The 17,141-nt window shown below is 37.8% G+C and overlaps 1 protein-coding gene across 1 annotated transcript; it reads left to right on the forward strand.

Annotated features, from left to right (window-relative positions):
* Positions 1-9,669: 9,669 nt before the first annotated feature.
* On the forward strand, positions 9,670-10,803 carry LOC306853927 (prolactin-releasing peptide receptor; the record flags this gene model as incomplete). The annotated part of the gene is made up of 1 exon (XM_079391639.1): positions 9,670-10,803. The coding sequence occupies one exon, from the start codon at positions 9,670-9,672 to the stop codon at positions 10,801-10,803; it is 1,134 nt and encodes a 377-aa protein (XP_079247765.1).
* Between the last annotated feature and the right edge of the window lie 6,338 nt (positions 10,804-17,141).

The raw sequence follows: 17,141 nt of genomic DNA on the forward strand, positions 1-17,141 counted from the left end.
ACAAAAACGCAGGTGTTAAATATTACGTGGGTAAATCTGCTAAATTGTTCAGGGACTCATTGCTATGATTGACATTGATAATGGAAGACAAGCCAATGTCAAAATGTAGCTGTGCATTAAGTGATTCAAATTAAATTTAGAGTAGCAAAACTACAACAGTAACAAGTCTGTGTTGACTGAATATATTTAGCAGCTTTTACAGTTAAAGATAAAACTTAAAAAATGTAGTTACTAAATTAAATCTAAAAATATTTCAAAATATGTAATGCATTATTTAATTGTTATAGCATTAATAATGAACTTATTTCATTAGTAGTTAACTAGTTTAAATAATTCTCCCTTATACGCTGTTGGTGTCAGGGCGTATTTATTTATTTATTAAATGACATGAGACTTTGTGATTCCTGCACTTTCTATACTTTATACTTCAGTACACTAAAGGCACACACATTTGGAGTTTAAATGGCAGCTGAGCTAATGAGTGACCCTCTGCTGCCATCTAGTTATGATAATTTAATATCATTTTCATCTTAAAAGTCTTTGTTTTTCACTAGGAGACACATTTCTTTCATGTCATCTTCATGAATGAAAAGTATATCTATAAAGTGAATTTTACTGCACACCCATAGAGTTGACAAGGCAAATATTATAAGTATTTAAAATGTGTTCATGACTATGAAGGTAAATAATTGATTATCAATAATACCATTATGATGTCATTTGGGAGATAGCATCTCTAGCTACCTAAAGTTAAAGTCATCATCTATCATTATTATTATGCTATCATTATTTACCATGTTGCAATTATTATTTTTTCCTCGATGTCTGACAAGAACGAGGCAGAAGAGGTTTCTGTAAGTGTCTCAAGAGTCTCTACCTATATAAACCACAACATTAAATCAGCTTTACCTGAAGTTTACGAGCTGGCTTGTAATAAAAGTTGTATAAAGGATCATCTAGTCCTCTTCACGTCTCAAGCTCTGTCAGGTTGGATGGGGGCAGACGCACATTTTCAGGTTTCTCCAGAAATATTTGATTGGGTTCAAGCCCATGTGGCTGGGTCACTCAAGGACATTCACAGCATTGTGTATAAGTCACTCTTGCTGTGTGCTCAGGGTCATTGTCCTGCTGGAAGGTAAACCTTCTGCCCAGTCTGAGGTTCTGAATGCTCTAGACTGGGTTTTCATTAAGGATATCTCAATATTTTGGTGCATTGAGCTTTTCTTCTACTCTGATGAGTCCCTCAGTCCCTGCTGCTGAAAAACAGCTCCACAGCAGGAGGCTGCTACCAGCACACTTTACTTTTGGGATGGTACTCTGCAGGTGATGAGCAGAGCTGGTTCCCTTCAAACATGATGCTTAGAATTGAGGTTCATCAGACCAGATAATATTATTTCTCATAGTCTGAGGGGCCTTTAGGTGCTTTTTTTTTTCTTTTGTCTTCAATGAGGAGAGGATTGAATTTGGCCACACCGCCATAAAGCCCAGATCGGTGGAGTGTTGCAGTGATGTAGGTCCTTCTGTAGATTTCTCCTATATCTCCACATATGATCATGGAGCTCAACTAGAATGACCATCAGGTTTTTCGTTACCACTCTAACGAAAGCCCTTCTCCATCAATTGCTCAGGTTGGCCAGGAGGCCAGCTCTAAGAAGAATCCTGGTTGTTTCAAACTTCTTCCATAAGGGTAACAGAGATTACATGCTTCTGTGACCCTTCAGTGAAGCAGAATTGTTTTCTGAACTCTTCCCCAGATGTGTGGCTTGACGCAAAACTGTTTCTGAGCTCTACAGACTGTTCTTTTGACACCAGGTCTTGGTTTTTGCTCTGATATGCATTATCAGCTGTTGGACCTTTTATTAAGACGTGTGTGCCTTTCCAAATCATACCCATTCAAATGAATTTGCCACAGGCTACCTTCACTCACAGTGTAGTAACACCTACAAGCAATATTAATGCTCCTGAGCTAAATTCCAACTGTCCCAGATAAGGGTATGAGTACTTATGCAATGGAATCATTTAAGTTTTTTATTTTTAATAAATTTGCAAAGATGTTAAAAACTTTTTTTTTTTTTTTTTTGCTTTAGCATTATAGTGTATGGAGTGTAGATTGATGTGGAAAAAAAGTAATTTAAAGCAGTTTAACATAAGGCTGCAACATAAAACGTGAAAGAAATGAAGGGGTATGAATACTTTCGCAAAGCACTGTAAGATCTTACAGGACAAAGTGAATTTCCATTTAAAAATCACAATGTTCAATTATGATACAAATCAATAAAAGATCCTATAAGAAAAAATTAAATCCCATTCAATAAAACACAATGTCCAATAAGATTCTAAGCATCAAAAAATAAAGCATCATAAAAGCATCATAAAATCCTACTGGACATAGTAAAATGCCATGAAAATCAATCAGAATGTCCAATAGGATTCTAAGGATCAAATAAAATCCTATAGGACAAAGTGAAATTCCATTAAAATTAATCAGAATGTCCAATAGGATTCTAAGAATCCAGTAAGATCCTAAAGGATAAACTGAAATTCCAATAGGATTTTTTGACAAGGGAAGGCAGATATAAAAGATTAAAAACTATTATTTAGTTGCAGATCCCTTGCGCACAATCACAGCAGTGAGTCTGTGACCCATAGACATCACCAGACTCTTGGTCTCATCCTTTGAAATGCTTTTCCCAGCCTTTAATGAAGCCAATTCCAATTGTGGAGTTTTGGGGAGTTTCTGCCTTTACTCTCCTCTCCAGCTGGTGAAATTCATGTTCAATCAGATTTAAATCTGGAGATTGACTTGGGCAATCTAAGACTTTCCATTTCTTTGCCCTTATAAATTCCTTGACTGAACTGGCAGGGTGTTTTGGGTCATTGTCCTGATGCAATATGAAGCACTTCCCAATTAATCTGGTGGCATTTTCTTGAATATTGGTAGGCAAGATGGTTTTGTACCCTTCCAAATTCATTCTGCTACTGTCATCATACATTAAGTCATCGGTAAAGTTGAGAGGGCCTGTTCCAGAGGCAGCCATGCACGCCCATGCCATGACACCACCTCCACCATGCTTTACAGATGAGGCTGTATGCTTGGGATCATTGCAGTTCCCTTTTTTCGCCACATTTTTGATTTCCCATCACTTAGACATTTATAGCAAAACAGAAACAAATCTGTGCATAAAAAAAAAATGAAATGGTGCATGAAAAAAGTGTTTCATTTTGTTTAACTATGTGCAGTTTTGGGAACTGGGAACTGTTTAAAAATAAGTAGGAAACCCCCTAACAGAACTGAATTTCCAGCATGCTGTATACAAAATAAAAGTACGACCGAAATGCAAATGCATATAATCTTTGTTCACAGTCTGCAGCTTTCTTTGAACCAGCGCTTCATACATCCCCTACTGTCTCGCTCTCAGCTCTGTTTTGAATGCTCGGCTTCTGGTAATAGAATTTCAAATACTCAATAAAAATCTAAAAAGGGAACATTCTGCAAAATGTGATGCCCAACTGGTTTAATCTCTACAGATTCAGCCATATATCCACATCATGATTGTTTATATTATATTATCTTGGTTTGTGTTTTTGTTTTTGTTTTGTATTTCCATACAATGCAAGTCAGTGGGAACAGAAATGGTTTGGATTCCAACATTGTTCAGATTATGTTAGTCTATGTTCCAAAAGAAAGAAATGCGTGCAGGATTGGAATGACATGACGGTGAGTAAATTATGACAGAATTTTTTTTTGGGGGGGGTTGCATTATAGATGAATGATCTGATATAATATGACATCACACATGGATTTCCTTCTGGACAACAAGCAGGAGGAGCCTTTAGATCAGATGGTCAATCAGGTTACAGGGTTTTCGCTAAAGCTGTTTAAAGTGGAACACATTAAATGCATAGCATAACTCTGATTGGATTTGTGATATAACAAACATGTTCATGATAGAATTTGTCATATTTGTTGACCTTCCCTGGGGAAAGACCAGAACATCTTATGCACAGAGAGAACTCCATTCGCTATAAGGGATATGTTTATTAAAGTTCTCGTATGTCTGTTTTCTATGTGTTTTTCAGATGGAAGTGGAGCTTCTAACTGAGCAGCACCTTCAAAGTTATCGCCATGTTATTTATCTCCTGCGCGAGTGGGTATGAATAAACTATGAGACAAACTGAATGCTAAAAGCCTGAGGGGTCAGAGGACGCTTCAGGTGAGAGTGGAAAAGAAGCATGTTCTCTTTACTAGCACTGATGGGATGGCCAAACAGAGAAAGATCCAATTTTATGCAGCTGACGCTGGGCTGCATGCTAAAAACTCAACAGGACTGAAGAAATCATCTGAAAAGCTTCTGAGGAGACCAAATTAGTTTTTGAAATGTGTGTGAAGGTGACATATGTGCACAGCTCCATGTATTATTATTTGTTTCAAATGGAAATTAGTTTAAAATGCCTGTGTTCCAAAACTAGTTCCCTATAGAGCTCTGTTTTTGCTTAGGGGGGTGATGTACGTTATTTTTCCATTTTATTTTCTGTTACGCTTCACTAGTGGTGCATAAATTACACACTTCACCTTCAACGACACATTGACACATACACCGAAACACAAAAACAGTACATAAACACATATTCTGTTGAACACATTCAAACTTTGTGAGTTTCTGAATCTTTTTGACATTTATTGACCCTTTATAAAAGAAGAAGAAAAAAAGCCAGATATAAACACTCAACTATGAGTTTAAATCTTGCAGTTGTTTTATTTTATTAAATGATCAATTCTGTTCTGGAGGAAATAAGCTTCCATAATTAAGTCCATTGTAGTAGCTGGAAAAATATACTTGACATAGAAGTATCTAGGCTGATACATTATTACTTTTTGCAAACCAATCAATTCCCAATTAATACAATGCATTTTCTTGCTTAATATCCTGTTTCATTCCAAATTAAAAGCCTTATATAAAGCCCTATGGAACTGACTTCGAAAAGGGATTTGCACTTTCAAAAAAGGTCAATGTCTGAGTCTGGAAAACTGATTCTGAGTCAGTGCCATTAAATGAGTTTTAACCCCAGCCAATATTACATCCAGTGAATCTATAACTTCTCCTTTTGCTCTCTTTTATCCTATTATTTCGTCCCCCCGTCAAGCAAAAGCAACAGCTCGCACATGACACCATGTTCACAGTGTGAGAGCGTTCGCTGGGGTCGAACAAGGGTTGGATGATTGAAGAGGTCAAAATCCTCATGACACCAGGGGTAAAATTATTAGTGTTGATTGTCTTACACTAAAGGCTTTGCCCGCGGTCAAATTCAGAACACTAGCCATGCCAAGACATTTACTTAGACAGGCACAACTGCAATTAACCTTTCAAATTCACTCTATTTGCCCTATTTTTTGGCCATTTTTAGTTCACCCTTCTCAGGGCATCAACAAGATGGTAATTGATTGCGTTTAGCCTCATGCAAGCCACATCCACTCTGTGTAAGTTTGACTGTCCAAATTGAAAACACCCAAGTCAGCTGTCCTTTGAGGGAGATAAGGCATTTACCGTAAATTAATGTGAATTAAACGTCTTTGCATCAAACTTAACTTCCATAAATTGATTGAAACATCACTTTTCATGTTCGTGTAATTCAGTGTATACATAATCAGCACATTTCACGTTGCATTTGGTCATTATAGAGACTTTAATTTTTAGTGTCGCTTTTATTTCTCCTGACCGTTTAATTACATCATGCTATAAGAAGTGTCCTGTATTCCAATCACTTACTACAAACTATTCTAAACTGAATGGCTCTCATTCAGAGTCGTACAAATGATTGCCTGCTCATTGTGGTGCAAATGGTGATTAACTGTTAGAAGTGATGCTTATAGAAGGAATTACTTGTTTGACATTCAGCTTTCTTTTTTGTTGTGGGCAAGGGCATTTAATAAGGAACATAGTCCTCGTGCTGGGAAAATGCAAGAGGGCTGTTTTCAATCACTGGGAATCACAATAAAATTATAAAACATCCATAATAGTGATTGAAAAGTTGATCGAAGTGGTTGTCTAGGAAATATGAGAGAGAAACATGGAGGTAGTGATTTTTTTCCCCAAATTAATGACAGTGGCAATAAATGTACTACTGACAGATATGAGGAATAGTCTATAGCTTGAACCTTACTGCTATATGTCAAGTTCAGAATGGAAGGATATTACAGTCGGGTGACATTTTACTGTGCAGCTGGTTGCTTTTTTTTAGCTTCATGCCCCAGGCGTTGATTAGATATACTATATAGATAGATGTTATTGTTTTAGCTTGTCCAAGACTTAGCATGAAAATGTATTATAAAAAATATGCATTATTTCAAACTTTGTAATTACGATCAGCCAGACAAAATCTAAATCTCTGTGTAAAATGTAATTGTCACGGTGCACACACGAGGGACGACACTGGAACACGCAGACGAGGATGTAAACTCAAATATGTCTTTACTTCAAACATCAAGGCAGGGCAAGACACAGACAGGAACACCGGGGAGTAACGAGTAGACCAGACGAAGTCAAACTGAACAGACAGGACTAAATAAACGGGTACATCATAGATAATGAGACGAACACGGCTGGACAAGAATTAACTAATGATTACGCTTAACAAGGACAGGAAACAAACCAAATATGGACACAAGAGGCGGGAACACATGACAGACACGACAGAACCCTGACAGTAATATAGTTCAAATCTAATGTCTTAAACTGTTGTTATTGTCAACTGAACCTAAAACTATTAATTAACGCATTAATTCAAATGAAGCTTAAATAAAATAAAATATACGTTGCATAAAAAACTTTGAAAAATTACAAAAATGGCAATGACATTAATTAAAGCTAATGCAAAGCATATAACAAATTACTAAAATGTAAAATTAAAATAAAAACTAAATTGAAAATATTAATAAATACTGTGAAAATATATATGAAAACAACATTAGTCTCAAAATGATTTATAAAAATGAGATTTTTTTTTTTACATATTTATTTTTTATTCAATAAATTTTGGTTTATTTTAGTATCAGATTCTTGCTTAAAGAGGTTTTTTTTGTTTGTTTTTTTTTGGGGGGGGGGGGGGGTTAAATATCCTCCAATGTTCTCTTACAAAAGGTCTCAAAACTTGGTGAGCATGCTAGTTAGATGACATGTTGTATGTGATGACAAAAAAGCATATAGTTGATTTCCATGTCAGAATTGTACATCACGTTTTTCTATACAACAGTGAAAAAAACGACAACAAAAATACATGTTTTTCCACACATACACAAAAAAAGGTGTATTATATAAAATCTTGTTTAACATATTCTACTAAAAATTTGATATATTTACTCTAATGTCCATGTACATTAATGTATGTGGGGAAAACATCAGGTTCATTGAGAATCAAAGTGAGTGATCTCTATAGACACTGTATTGATTTTAATCACAATATTGAACAACTTAAATGTATAAGTACTGAAAGAGTGATTACTTTTGATTTCTCTCTCTCTGATGTGTTATTTTTCCCATCAATTTGTTTAGATGTTGAACTGGAGTCTGTGGATTGATTGATTATGATCACCTGATGTGTGTTGTTTCTATAATCAATGAGAAACAAATATATTGATGAAGGAAGAAACCCGAAAGATCTGTTTGTTTGTTTGTTTATTTGGGTTTTGTTTTGGGTTTTTTATCTCCTGCTTTAACTTAATACAAATATTTTAGGGTGCAAGACCAATCTTTGTCATTTTTGATCATACATGCATACAGGTCTTGGCAAATAATTAGCTGGGAGAGTGTGGTGAATGCATTGATTAAAAATGTTTACATACAATTTAGTGTCGAAGTGTCGTGATTTTTACCACAACAACAACAACAACAAAAGTGTTTATTTTCTAAAAGCCCATATGAAGAAACACCCAACTACAGCACAGAATTCAACAACCAACTGTGTGTGTGTGTGTGTGTGTGTGTGTGAGTATGTTCTTATCTTTATGTTATTCTGTGTGGTGTGCATTAGTGTACCAACCACGTGCATCGCCAAACTGATATTTCCAGAATTATCAGATGCTCACAGATACCAAGCTGGGGAAGAGAAAAATTATCTCAAATAGAGATTAAAGATTTAAGATTAAAATAGTTTTTTAGAAAGAATATGTCTGGAATATTTGCCTCTGTGTGTATTTTAATCTAGACAGAGATTGAGTGAAAAAAGGAGGTTGGTTTCAGTAGAAGAACTGTGTCTCTTTTCAGTTTTCTTACTGCAGTTGTGACAGAAGACGGAGTCACTCCCCGCTCTCTCTCTCTCTCTCTCTCTCTCTCTCTCTCTGTCTCGCTCACTCATTCCCTCTCAGCCCCCCAGCACCCCCTCCAACACAGACTATTGGGTTGGTGGTCTGCACCTCACTAAGCACTCTCCTCCTGTGAGACAGTGGTAAATGATATCAGATACAGTCTACTGCATGGAAAACTAGGCACAGAGGATCATTTATGGATGTGGAGATTTGGAGATGAACAACATCTCAACTGTGGAAGAACACTGAGGGGACATCAAAAATCACACCTTGCTATACACCAAGCTTTTGTGCAGCAGGTACTGTGTTTTTTGCATTTTCTCTGACAAACACGCACTTGCTTGTTATTTACATCGCATGTGCCTTCTCAAAACTGCTTGAACTGGAATTGCTTTTAAAACACTTTTTAATTTATGTTTTCCACACATAGTGGAATCAGTGTTGCATTGTTTTATTGTTAAAAAAAATGAATTTTTAAATTTTAAGTTTGTATTCAATTGCTTTACTCCTAACTAATTCAAATTCAATTTGTATCGGTCTACAACAATTCACTGCGTCTGTTTTGTCTGACTCTGACCACACGCTGTCTGACAGCTTTACTGGCAGCTGATGGCACCATCCGATATCATTTCTAACATGATACACTGATAGCAGTTTTTCATTTATACTTAATCTCTATCACTGTTCAAAAAGATGGCATATTAAGAACACACAGTATCCTTGCGCATATCATAATTTATGCTAAACTAGCATTATCATAATGCATTTATAAGTTGTTAATTGCATTTACATGTGATGTTCATTATCATTGTTACTTTTTGGCCTTTTCCACTCATATTTGCTGAGCATGTAGTATGATTGCTACTGTAATCATATATTCATGTAATCACACATTTTGAAATTCTGTGTAATGGAGTTTGATGTATACTCAGGAAGTAATTACAGCGTCATCAAATGTTCATTTTCTCCATTCATAAGGCCTGATAACCATTAGATCCTTGTGAATTATCTCTGCCAGGCAATATGGCTTTAAATAAAGGTAAATACCTTAAGAATTTCTTCTTAATAATGCTAAATAATAACACTGTAATTAGACTTTATTACTCACCTTGGGAAAAAAAGTCTGCTTCGGCAATTAATTGGATGTGTGAAACGCAGCCTTTCTGCTTTGCGCTTAGAGGGTGCTCAAGTCTCATCAATGCAGAAAGAGAAAGACTCTTTAAAAGGGGTTCCATCATGAGCATGGCAACAGCGTTTCCATGTGCCAGTCTCACACTGAGTTTATCTCTAACAGCTGAGTGAGTGTGTACCTGTGTGTGCAAGATGGTTGTCTTTGTTTTTCATGAATGTTTTTGTCACAGGTTGAAATGGATCCTCTTCTGGAACAAGTATTGGCGGGCTTTAACGCAACACTCGGAGCTACAAATCGGACAGACCCCCTGGATAAATTTTCAGGAACCCAGCTGCTTTTGCGCTTCAGACCTCTATTTTTCCCACTCTACGCCTTGGTCGTTGTTGTTGCTGGTGTTGGGAACAGTTTCCTTCTTGCCTGCATTCTGGCGGACAAGAAGCTCCACAATGCCACCAATTTCTTCATCGGCAACCTGGCAGCTGGGGACTTGCTGATGTGCCTGAGCTGTGTGCCGTTGACAGCATCGTATGCTTTTGATGCACGTGGCTGGGCATTCGGCCGTCCAATGTGCCACCTAATTCCTCTGTTGCAAGGTGCAACGGTCTTCGCCTCTGTATTATCCCTCACCGCCATCGCCATGGACCGTTATGTGGTGGTGGCATACCCAGTGCGGAGGCGTATCTCAGTGTGGGGCTGTGGTGCAGTGGCATTGGGTGTCTGGGTAGTTTCATTGGCCCTCGCCGCTCCTCCTTCCCTCCACACACGCTACGTGGACCTGCGACCCAGTGGCATGGAGCTGGTAGTATGCGAGGAGTTCTGGCTGGGAGCCGAACGACAGCGCCTACTCTACTCCTGCTTCTTCTTGCTGGCGTCCTACATGATCCCCCTGCTGTCTGTGAGCATCTCCTACTGTGCCATCAGCGTGCACCTCCGCAAACACACGTTGCCTGGAGAGCCATCCCATAGCCAGCAGCGATGGAGCAAGCAGCGGCGCAAGACTTTCTCCCTTCTGGTGGCCTCTGTCCTCGCATTTGCCCTTTGTTGGTTCCCGCTGCAAGTCCTCAATCTCCTCCTGGATCTAGACTCGGACTTCCAGATCGTGGACAAGCGCTACGTCAACATGCTGCAGGTCAGTTGCCACCTGATAGCCATGAGCTCAGCCTGCTACAACCCCTTCATCTATGCCTCGCTGCACAGCAAGGTCCGCATACACCTGCGTGGTTACCTGTGCCCTTGCAGACGTAGTGGACAGGAGCTACTATCTCGCTGCGCCTCCCGCAACCCTGCCACCTGCTTGACGCTCATCTCTGAGGTAGCTGTGAAGGAGAGCCAATCACCTGAGAGCCCCGTCCCCGACAGCTGCCTCTGAAGATCCACGGCACATCAGCACAGACTAATCAGAAGGAGCACTCAGACATTAAGGGGGTTTCACAGCCCTGGAGTGGTATTCCAGCCAATATTCAATGTTCTTATATGAGGACGAAGGCTTTTTTGTTAGTAGGCTTTTCTTTCATGAGGACTAAAGAGAATACTCAGGCTCTCAGCTTTGTTTGGATGTTTCTGTGGACATTAGTGATCCAGGCTCAAGATTCCCTCATACATCCCTTTGACCTTGAATGAAAACCCCTAATACTAAACACAAATTTACAGAGCAGCTTTTACTGGAGGTGTAGAAGAATCTTTTTGGGAATACCCTGTCCTTGAACCCACTATGGCCAAGGGGAGTATCAGCAAACCACGACAAGATGTTGACAGCTCTTTTTCACTTCCTTCTTTCTTTTTCTCCCGCTATTAGGAAGTAGCCAGAGAAATATCAAGTGTTTTGGCTGAGTTACCTCTTTCCCATCACCTCTGACCCTGCAGTATCTTCATTTATAGGAGAAGCGGTTAACACTGTTGCTTTAGCTCTCAGCCATACCGGAAAGCAAATGATGCAGAACATCTTATAAACCCTATCAGCCTCACAATCCTCTAAGGATCACTGCTCATCTGATATAGATCACTGCTCTGAAACTTGCCCTCAGAGCCTCTCACTCTCAAGCCCAGACACTCTCAAGAGGGCTCCGGCAATCGGAGTTCAATAAAATGACAGCCTTTCGCCTCTGGTAATGGACTGCATGCTCTGCTTTAAGACACATACGAAGCTCGCACTGGAACATTTCTACATTTCTGAAGATAGGCATAGCTCCATAAAATGTTCGTGAGACTGAGCCTGACCTTTTATAAGTGGCGAGAGCTAAAGAAATTATAATTTCACAGGAGCAAGTGCCAGTTGTTTTGCTATTATGTCGTTTTGCCATTTCTCTTGGAGAGCTGTAAGAATTGAGGTCTCATTTTGACAGCTCTCTGGAGGTGTGAGATAGACTTAATTAGATGTTCTACAATGCATTCACACCACACTACATTACTCATCAAGACAAACATTTCTCAGATGAATTAACAAGAGTATATGACCCAAAAGATTTATGGAAATTAATGGTAGAATGTCAGTGTTTGTGTATTTGTGTGACAGAAATAAAGCCATACTTTTCATGATTTTCTTTTTCTTTAGCCTAAGCTGGGTGCACACTGTGCAATTTTTCATATCCTTTGCAATAGTTGCCTCTATGATGTGTCCCCAGTGAGATCTTGAGTAAAATCCAAAGTAGACTATGCAACATCAAATATCTTCAGACCTCGTCCTTGTCCATTCTTACATCTTCATTTGAATGTGAAATTGAAGTTAAACTTAACAATATCAAGCATCTCATTGCACTAACATTAAAATGTTTTGCCAGGGAAAAAATAAATAATAATAATTCTGGAGTCGTGGCTGGACAAAGAGAACATGGACTGCTCATTGCAGTTTCTTTAGTATTATAATTTGGGAAAGTAATGTTGAAAAAGTAACATTCAATTTATTTTGCATATAATATAGTTAAACTTTTTAACTGACAGATTTTGATCTGACTCGTACGCATCTGTCATCAATTCCCTAATTAATTATTCATTAGACTGCCATTGTAGCAGCAATTACATTGTAGGACGCAAAACTTCAAAACTTCACTGGAATCTAAGAATCATCTCAAATTTAATCAACTGAAACATTATACTAAGCACCCTGTGACCAACAATAAAAATAAATGTATGAATCAGGGTAAAATCACAGTGTGCACTCAGCTTTAGACATGAATTACAACAGCAACAGTTTCCACACACACAAAATATAAATGCATACAGTCTTGTATTTTGTTAGCTAATTTTATTCTACAACAATGTGGTTATGACCTGTGTGAATACAATCACATAGATCTGTCACTACGAGCGACCTTTTGCAACGGTGTTACCTTGTAAATGTTTGAGTAAAATGCCACACTTTCACCAGTGTTTGAAAGAGTCTTGTCGTTTATTAGAACGTGTATCTAACATGATCATATATATATCACAACACACGGTAATTGACTGAAAGACGTTTGCACACTGTTACAAGCAAGTAACAAAAGTCATCTGTTTCTCACATGAACACAGGCACCAACAATGTTGTGATTACAAACATGATCACAGTGGGTAGAGGATGAAGCAGAAGTTGGTGCAATTATGTCACGCCTGCGAATGTCTCTGCATGCTAATTATCAAATCTAGCCATCAACGCTGATTGCTAGCCCAGCACAGGGCCACCAAGAGCAAGATGGGCAATGCATGCAGGGGAAAAATGGGCCTAGCCACCGATCCCCAAGGGTTCCCTAATAAGAACATGTGTATTCCCTGCAGTCACCATATCTGGACCACCTAATTTCATACAATGGGTCCCTTTGAATAGGGAGCGTGGTGGCAATGATGCTAATAGGCATGAGTCATAATAGATGACTAATAGACCCCAGGACCTTGTTTAAACTGTGAGAGGCAGCAACAGTTTGTTAACCCATGTTGAGCATTATGAGTAAGCATATAGTCACAGCTAACATTTCCCACTTGGATGTCTTTGGAAAATCTGACCACAGTTTGCAACATTGTTGCGATTTCTTCTGAAACTCTAGAGGAGATTTTCCATATACTAATTTTCCATCTCCTCTTCATATAATCTCATTGTTGACTCAAAGAAACAAGAGATATTAAAGGTATGTCATTTCTGACTGTTCTTTTATATGCCAGTACTCAAACATGACATCTCAATATCTGCTAAATATAGCATGAGGTACATCAACATCACTAGCCAACCTTTTTATCCCGCAACAAAATGTATTTTCCTGCGGAACGTATTACGAAAATCAGTGAAGTGAGAGTTTGGGTCTAAATGATGTCATTAAGCTTAGAGCAGCTTTGCAAAGGAATAGGTAAAAGAAGAATGCTGCAGACTTGAAGACGCAGATATTACGATGTGGTGGAAACAAATATATTCTCAAGGCCTGCAACAGAAGGTTTCATAAAGAACAGCTGTTGTTATTGGTTCCAATGTCAAACACATCTGGCTGCTTAAGATTCAATTGGAAAGAAATCAGCTAGGCTAGAGGGAGAGAAAGGGATTCTAGGAGTGAAATTCCATGTCCTTATTTCAAAAAATGTATCAGGTTTTAGATTTGCACTATTCTCTGACCACCTCTTGACTTAACAAGGACCTTAAAGTGGTTCTCAAAGACACAAACAAGCTTTGTTCAGCGAGACCTCAAGATGAAGGAAAACAAAGTAAAACGAAGCCCAGAGATCAAAGCTCAGGCTCTGTGTGCAGGTCAGGAATTGTGTCTTTTTTTGAAAATTTAACTCATTAAAGGGTTCATTTATTGCAAATCATCTGTTGTATAAATGAAAGGCAGCATGAGGCATTTGAATGCATTAATTCTGCGGAGGAGATAAAAGGCAATCTGTTGCAAAAGGCAGGATCTGTGGAATGGATAGAAATTAATTTGATTTGTCACAAGAAAAAAAAATTATTAAAATATTTGACTGGGTATTTTAAAATATTTTCATAAAACACTGCAAAGCTGTCGATATCAGGGTTTTTCAACCCTGTTTTTTTATTTTTTTTACTACATAAGAGTAGACATTAGTTATCCAACTCAGTATTAGCTTCACTGTATGTTAAACTAGAATTGTTCATTTGAAATATTTTACAATAATTGCTAAACTATATTTTACTGCTGAAGCCATTGGCATTTTGAATGTTTCTGCATGACATCGCAGTGGTCTGATGGTACAATTTGGAGCTCTCCGATTTTTTTTTTTTTACAAGTTATTGCAATATGCTTTATATAAGCCAAAATCTCATCAGTATGATAATTTCAACATGGTGTGAACACATCTTTACATCCCCACAGAGACTGTATACGCTAATGGTTTTTCTGTTGATTAATTGCCATGCAATTAAAATGTCAAGTGTGTGATTTTTTTAACTCACTAGGGTGAGCAAACAGAAAATGCACTAACAATACTTGCTTTCAAACCTTCCATTGGTCAGACAAACAGATTCACACCATTGGTTGAGCCAAAGTTGGCAGCTGTCATCAATTTTCTGTCTCTTATGCCATCAACCAACAAGTAGCTTACATACAGTTGTCTGAATACATTACTACAATATGTATTTTTAACATTACACTTTGACAATTAATTTCACAACAATGAAAAAAATAATGCATTTGAATCTAGCATCCTAAAAACTGTACAAAAGCACAAAAGAACTGTGGATCCAGCCAAAAAGTAAATTATTCTTTCATTCATAATTTCATTCTTCTGTGCATTCATTGTGAGACAAAAGAAAATCGCACTTAACTTTACACTCCTTTTTTTTTTTACCGTAAAATCCTACTCCTAGTCCAATACAGACAACATGTTTCGAAAAGCTGAAGTGTAAGTGAGCATTGCGGGGGTGAAATGGTGCTTCAGAGAAACCATAGCAACCATTTTTAAGTTGCCACTCAAGTAATATTCATTCAGATTGTTCCCATTTGGCAGCACGCCGCTGTTACCCTTCTTCCTTTCACTTTATTCCTCTGGGGAACGGCACAAAGTGCAAATCCTTATGGCAGCCGCCATAACAACAGTGATAACAACAACAAGAGAAAATGTATTAGAAATGACATTAAAAAGACAAGATGGAGCACCTTTAAATTGTATTACCCCTCACACATGTGTAAAATTTTCCAGTGGTTTCATTGCCATTTCAATTTTGTCTAATGAAACACAATCAGGGTGGTCATCTAGTTATGATGCACTTATTTTACAAAAACTTCAAGTGTTTGCCCCACATTTCCCAAGGTAAACCATGCAGGGATTTGCATAAATTTGCATAGGCCATTCAGAATAGGAAACAACAATGAACGAGACAAATGGCAAAATGCGCCAGACACTGAAACAGCTATCAGCTGCTAATCTGTAAGCATTTTAGTTTCTAAAAATTATAGCTTTAGCTTTACAGCTGTAGGCTTATACATGTGAACCACTTTAATTCTCCTGGCGTGTGATATGAAATTGCATTATTATCAAGTAATTATCAGAGAGATGATTATTATGGCTTGCCGTCTGGACATTTTTGAAATGATCAGGAGCTCTTAGCTTTCTGTGTACTCTGTATGTTCAATAAATAAGTAAGGACAAGAAAAAAACTCAATCAATAGCGCTCTGAGGAGGAGAGATGAATAGAGGTCTTGCTCATAAATAAGCCTCTCTGTCTTGGTATCTCATTTCATTCACATTCAAATCCACTGTGAATAAAGACAGATCCGTCACGCACAGCGAACTTGCCCCAAGTGAATTTGTGTTAGCCATACTGTACAAAAAATACACCATAAACGCTGCCTGCCATGAGCAATAGCAATTTTGCTTGTTAGAATAAAATTAGCCACCAATTAAGTACTCTTCGAAGAGATAGTCCACCCAAAAATGAAAATTCTGTCATCATTTAATCCCCTTCATGCCGTTGTATACACGTATGACTTTGTTGCATCTTGATACACAAAATACGATAGTTTAACTGTTTAATGAAAGTCAACGGGGTCCAAAATTGTATGATAAAAACAACATTCGTGTTTGGAACAACATTATGACAGAATTGTCATTTTTGGATGAAATCCTCTTAATAGTCTGAAGGCTTTCAAATCATAATGTTTATATGTAGTGCATCAGAGACATATTTCATCACAAGACAGGAAACTCATATGACACTGATTTGTTTGATGGGAACAGTTTGCTGCCTCTTACCAAGAGCTCATGCTGTGTTTCTTTGAGGCAGATTGTATATGCCTCACATTTCATGTCCATTCGTCTTCAAGCTGCCAGAAATAGGTGTCACAGGGTCAACTATTACCAAATAGAAGAGAAAAATTCTCCTGGAAAAGCTGGAATGGAATGAAAAGCTTCTGTGCCAGAGAGTCGGTGTGAGATATGTTGGTTTGCCCTTGTGATTTTTGTAAGCAGGTAAATGTCCATTTGCAAAGATGTATACTGTAAGTAGACACTATTTATCTATTATGTTCTATGAAGGTATATTTTCCATGATGGGTTTGATCCTCAATGACTCTTGGTCATTGAACCTGTCACAGTATTGAAATTGAGGTGAATGCGAGTGAGCTTTTGAATAACTTTTTCATGAATTATAATATAAATGTTAGTCTCTTCCCACAAAGCTGCTGTTTACGATATATATTTTGCGAACCACTTCTAAGACACTTTTTGTTTGTTAATGTTTGAGTTTGGAAAGCCCATTTACTCTCATTGTAAAGAAAAGAGCAGGCCAGT

Source organism: Barbus barbus (genome assembly GCF_936440315.1).
Source record: "Barbus barbus genome assembly, chromosome: 34".
Classification (NCBI taxonomy): domain Eukaryota; kingdom Metazoa; phylum Chordata; class Actinopteri; order Cypriniformes; family Cyprinidae; genus Barbus; species Barbus barbus.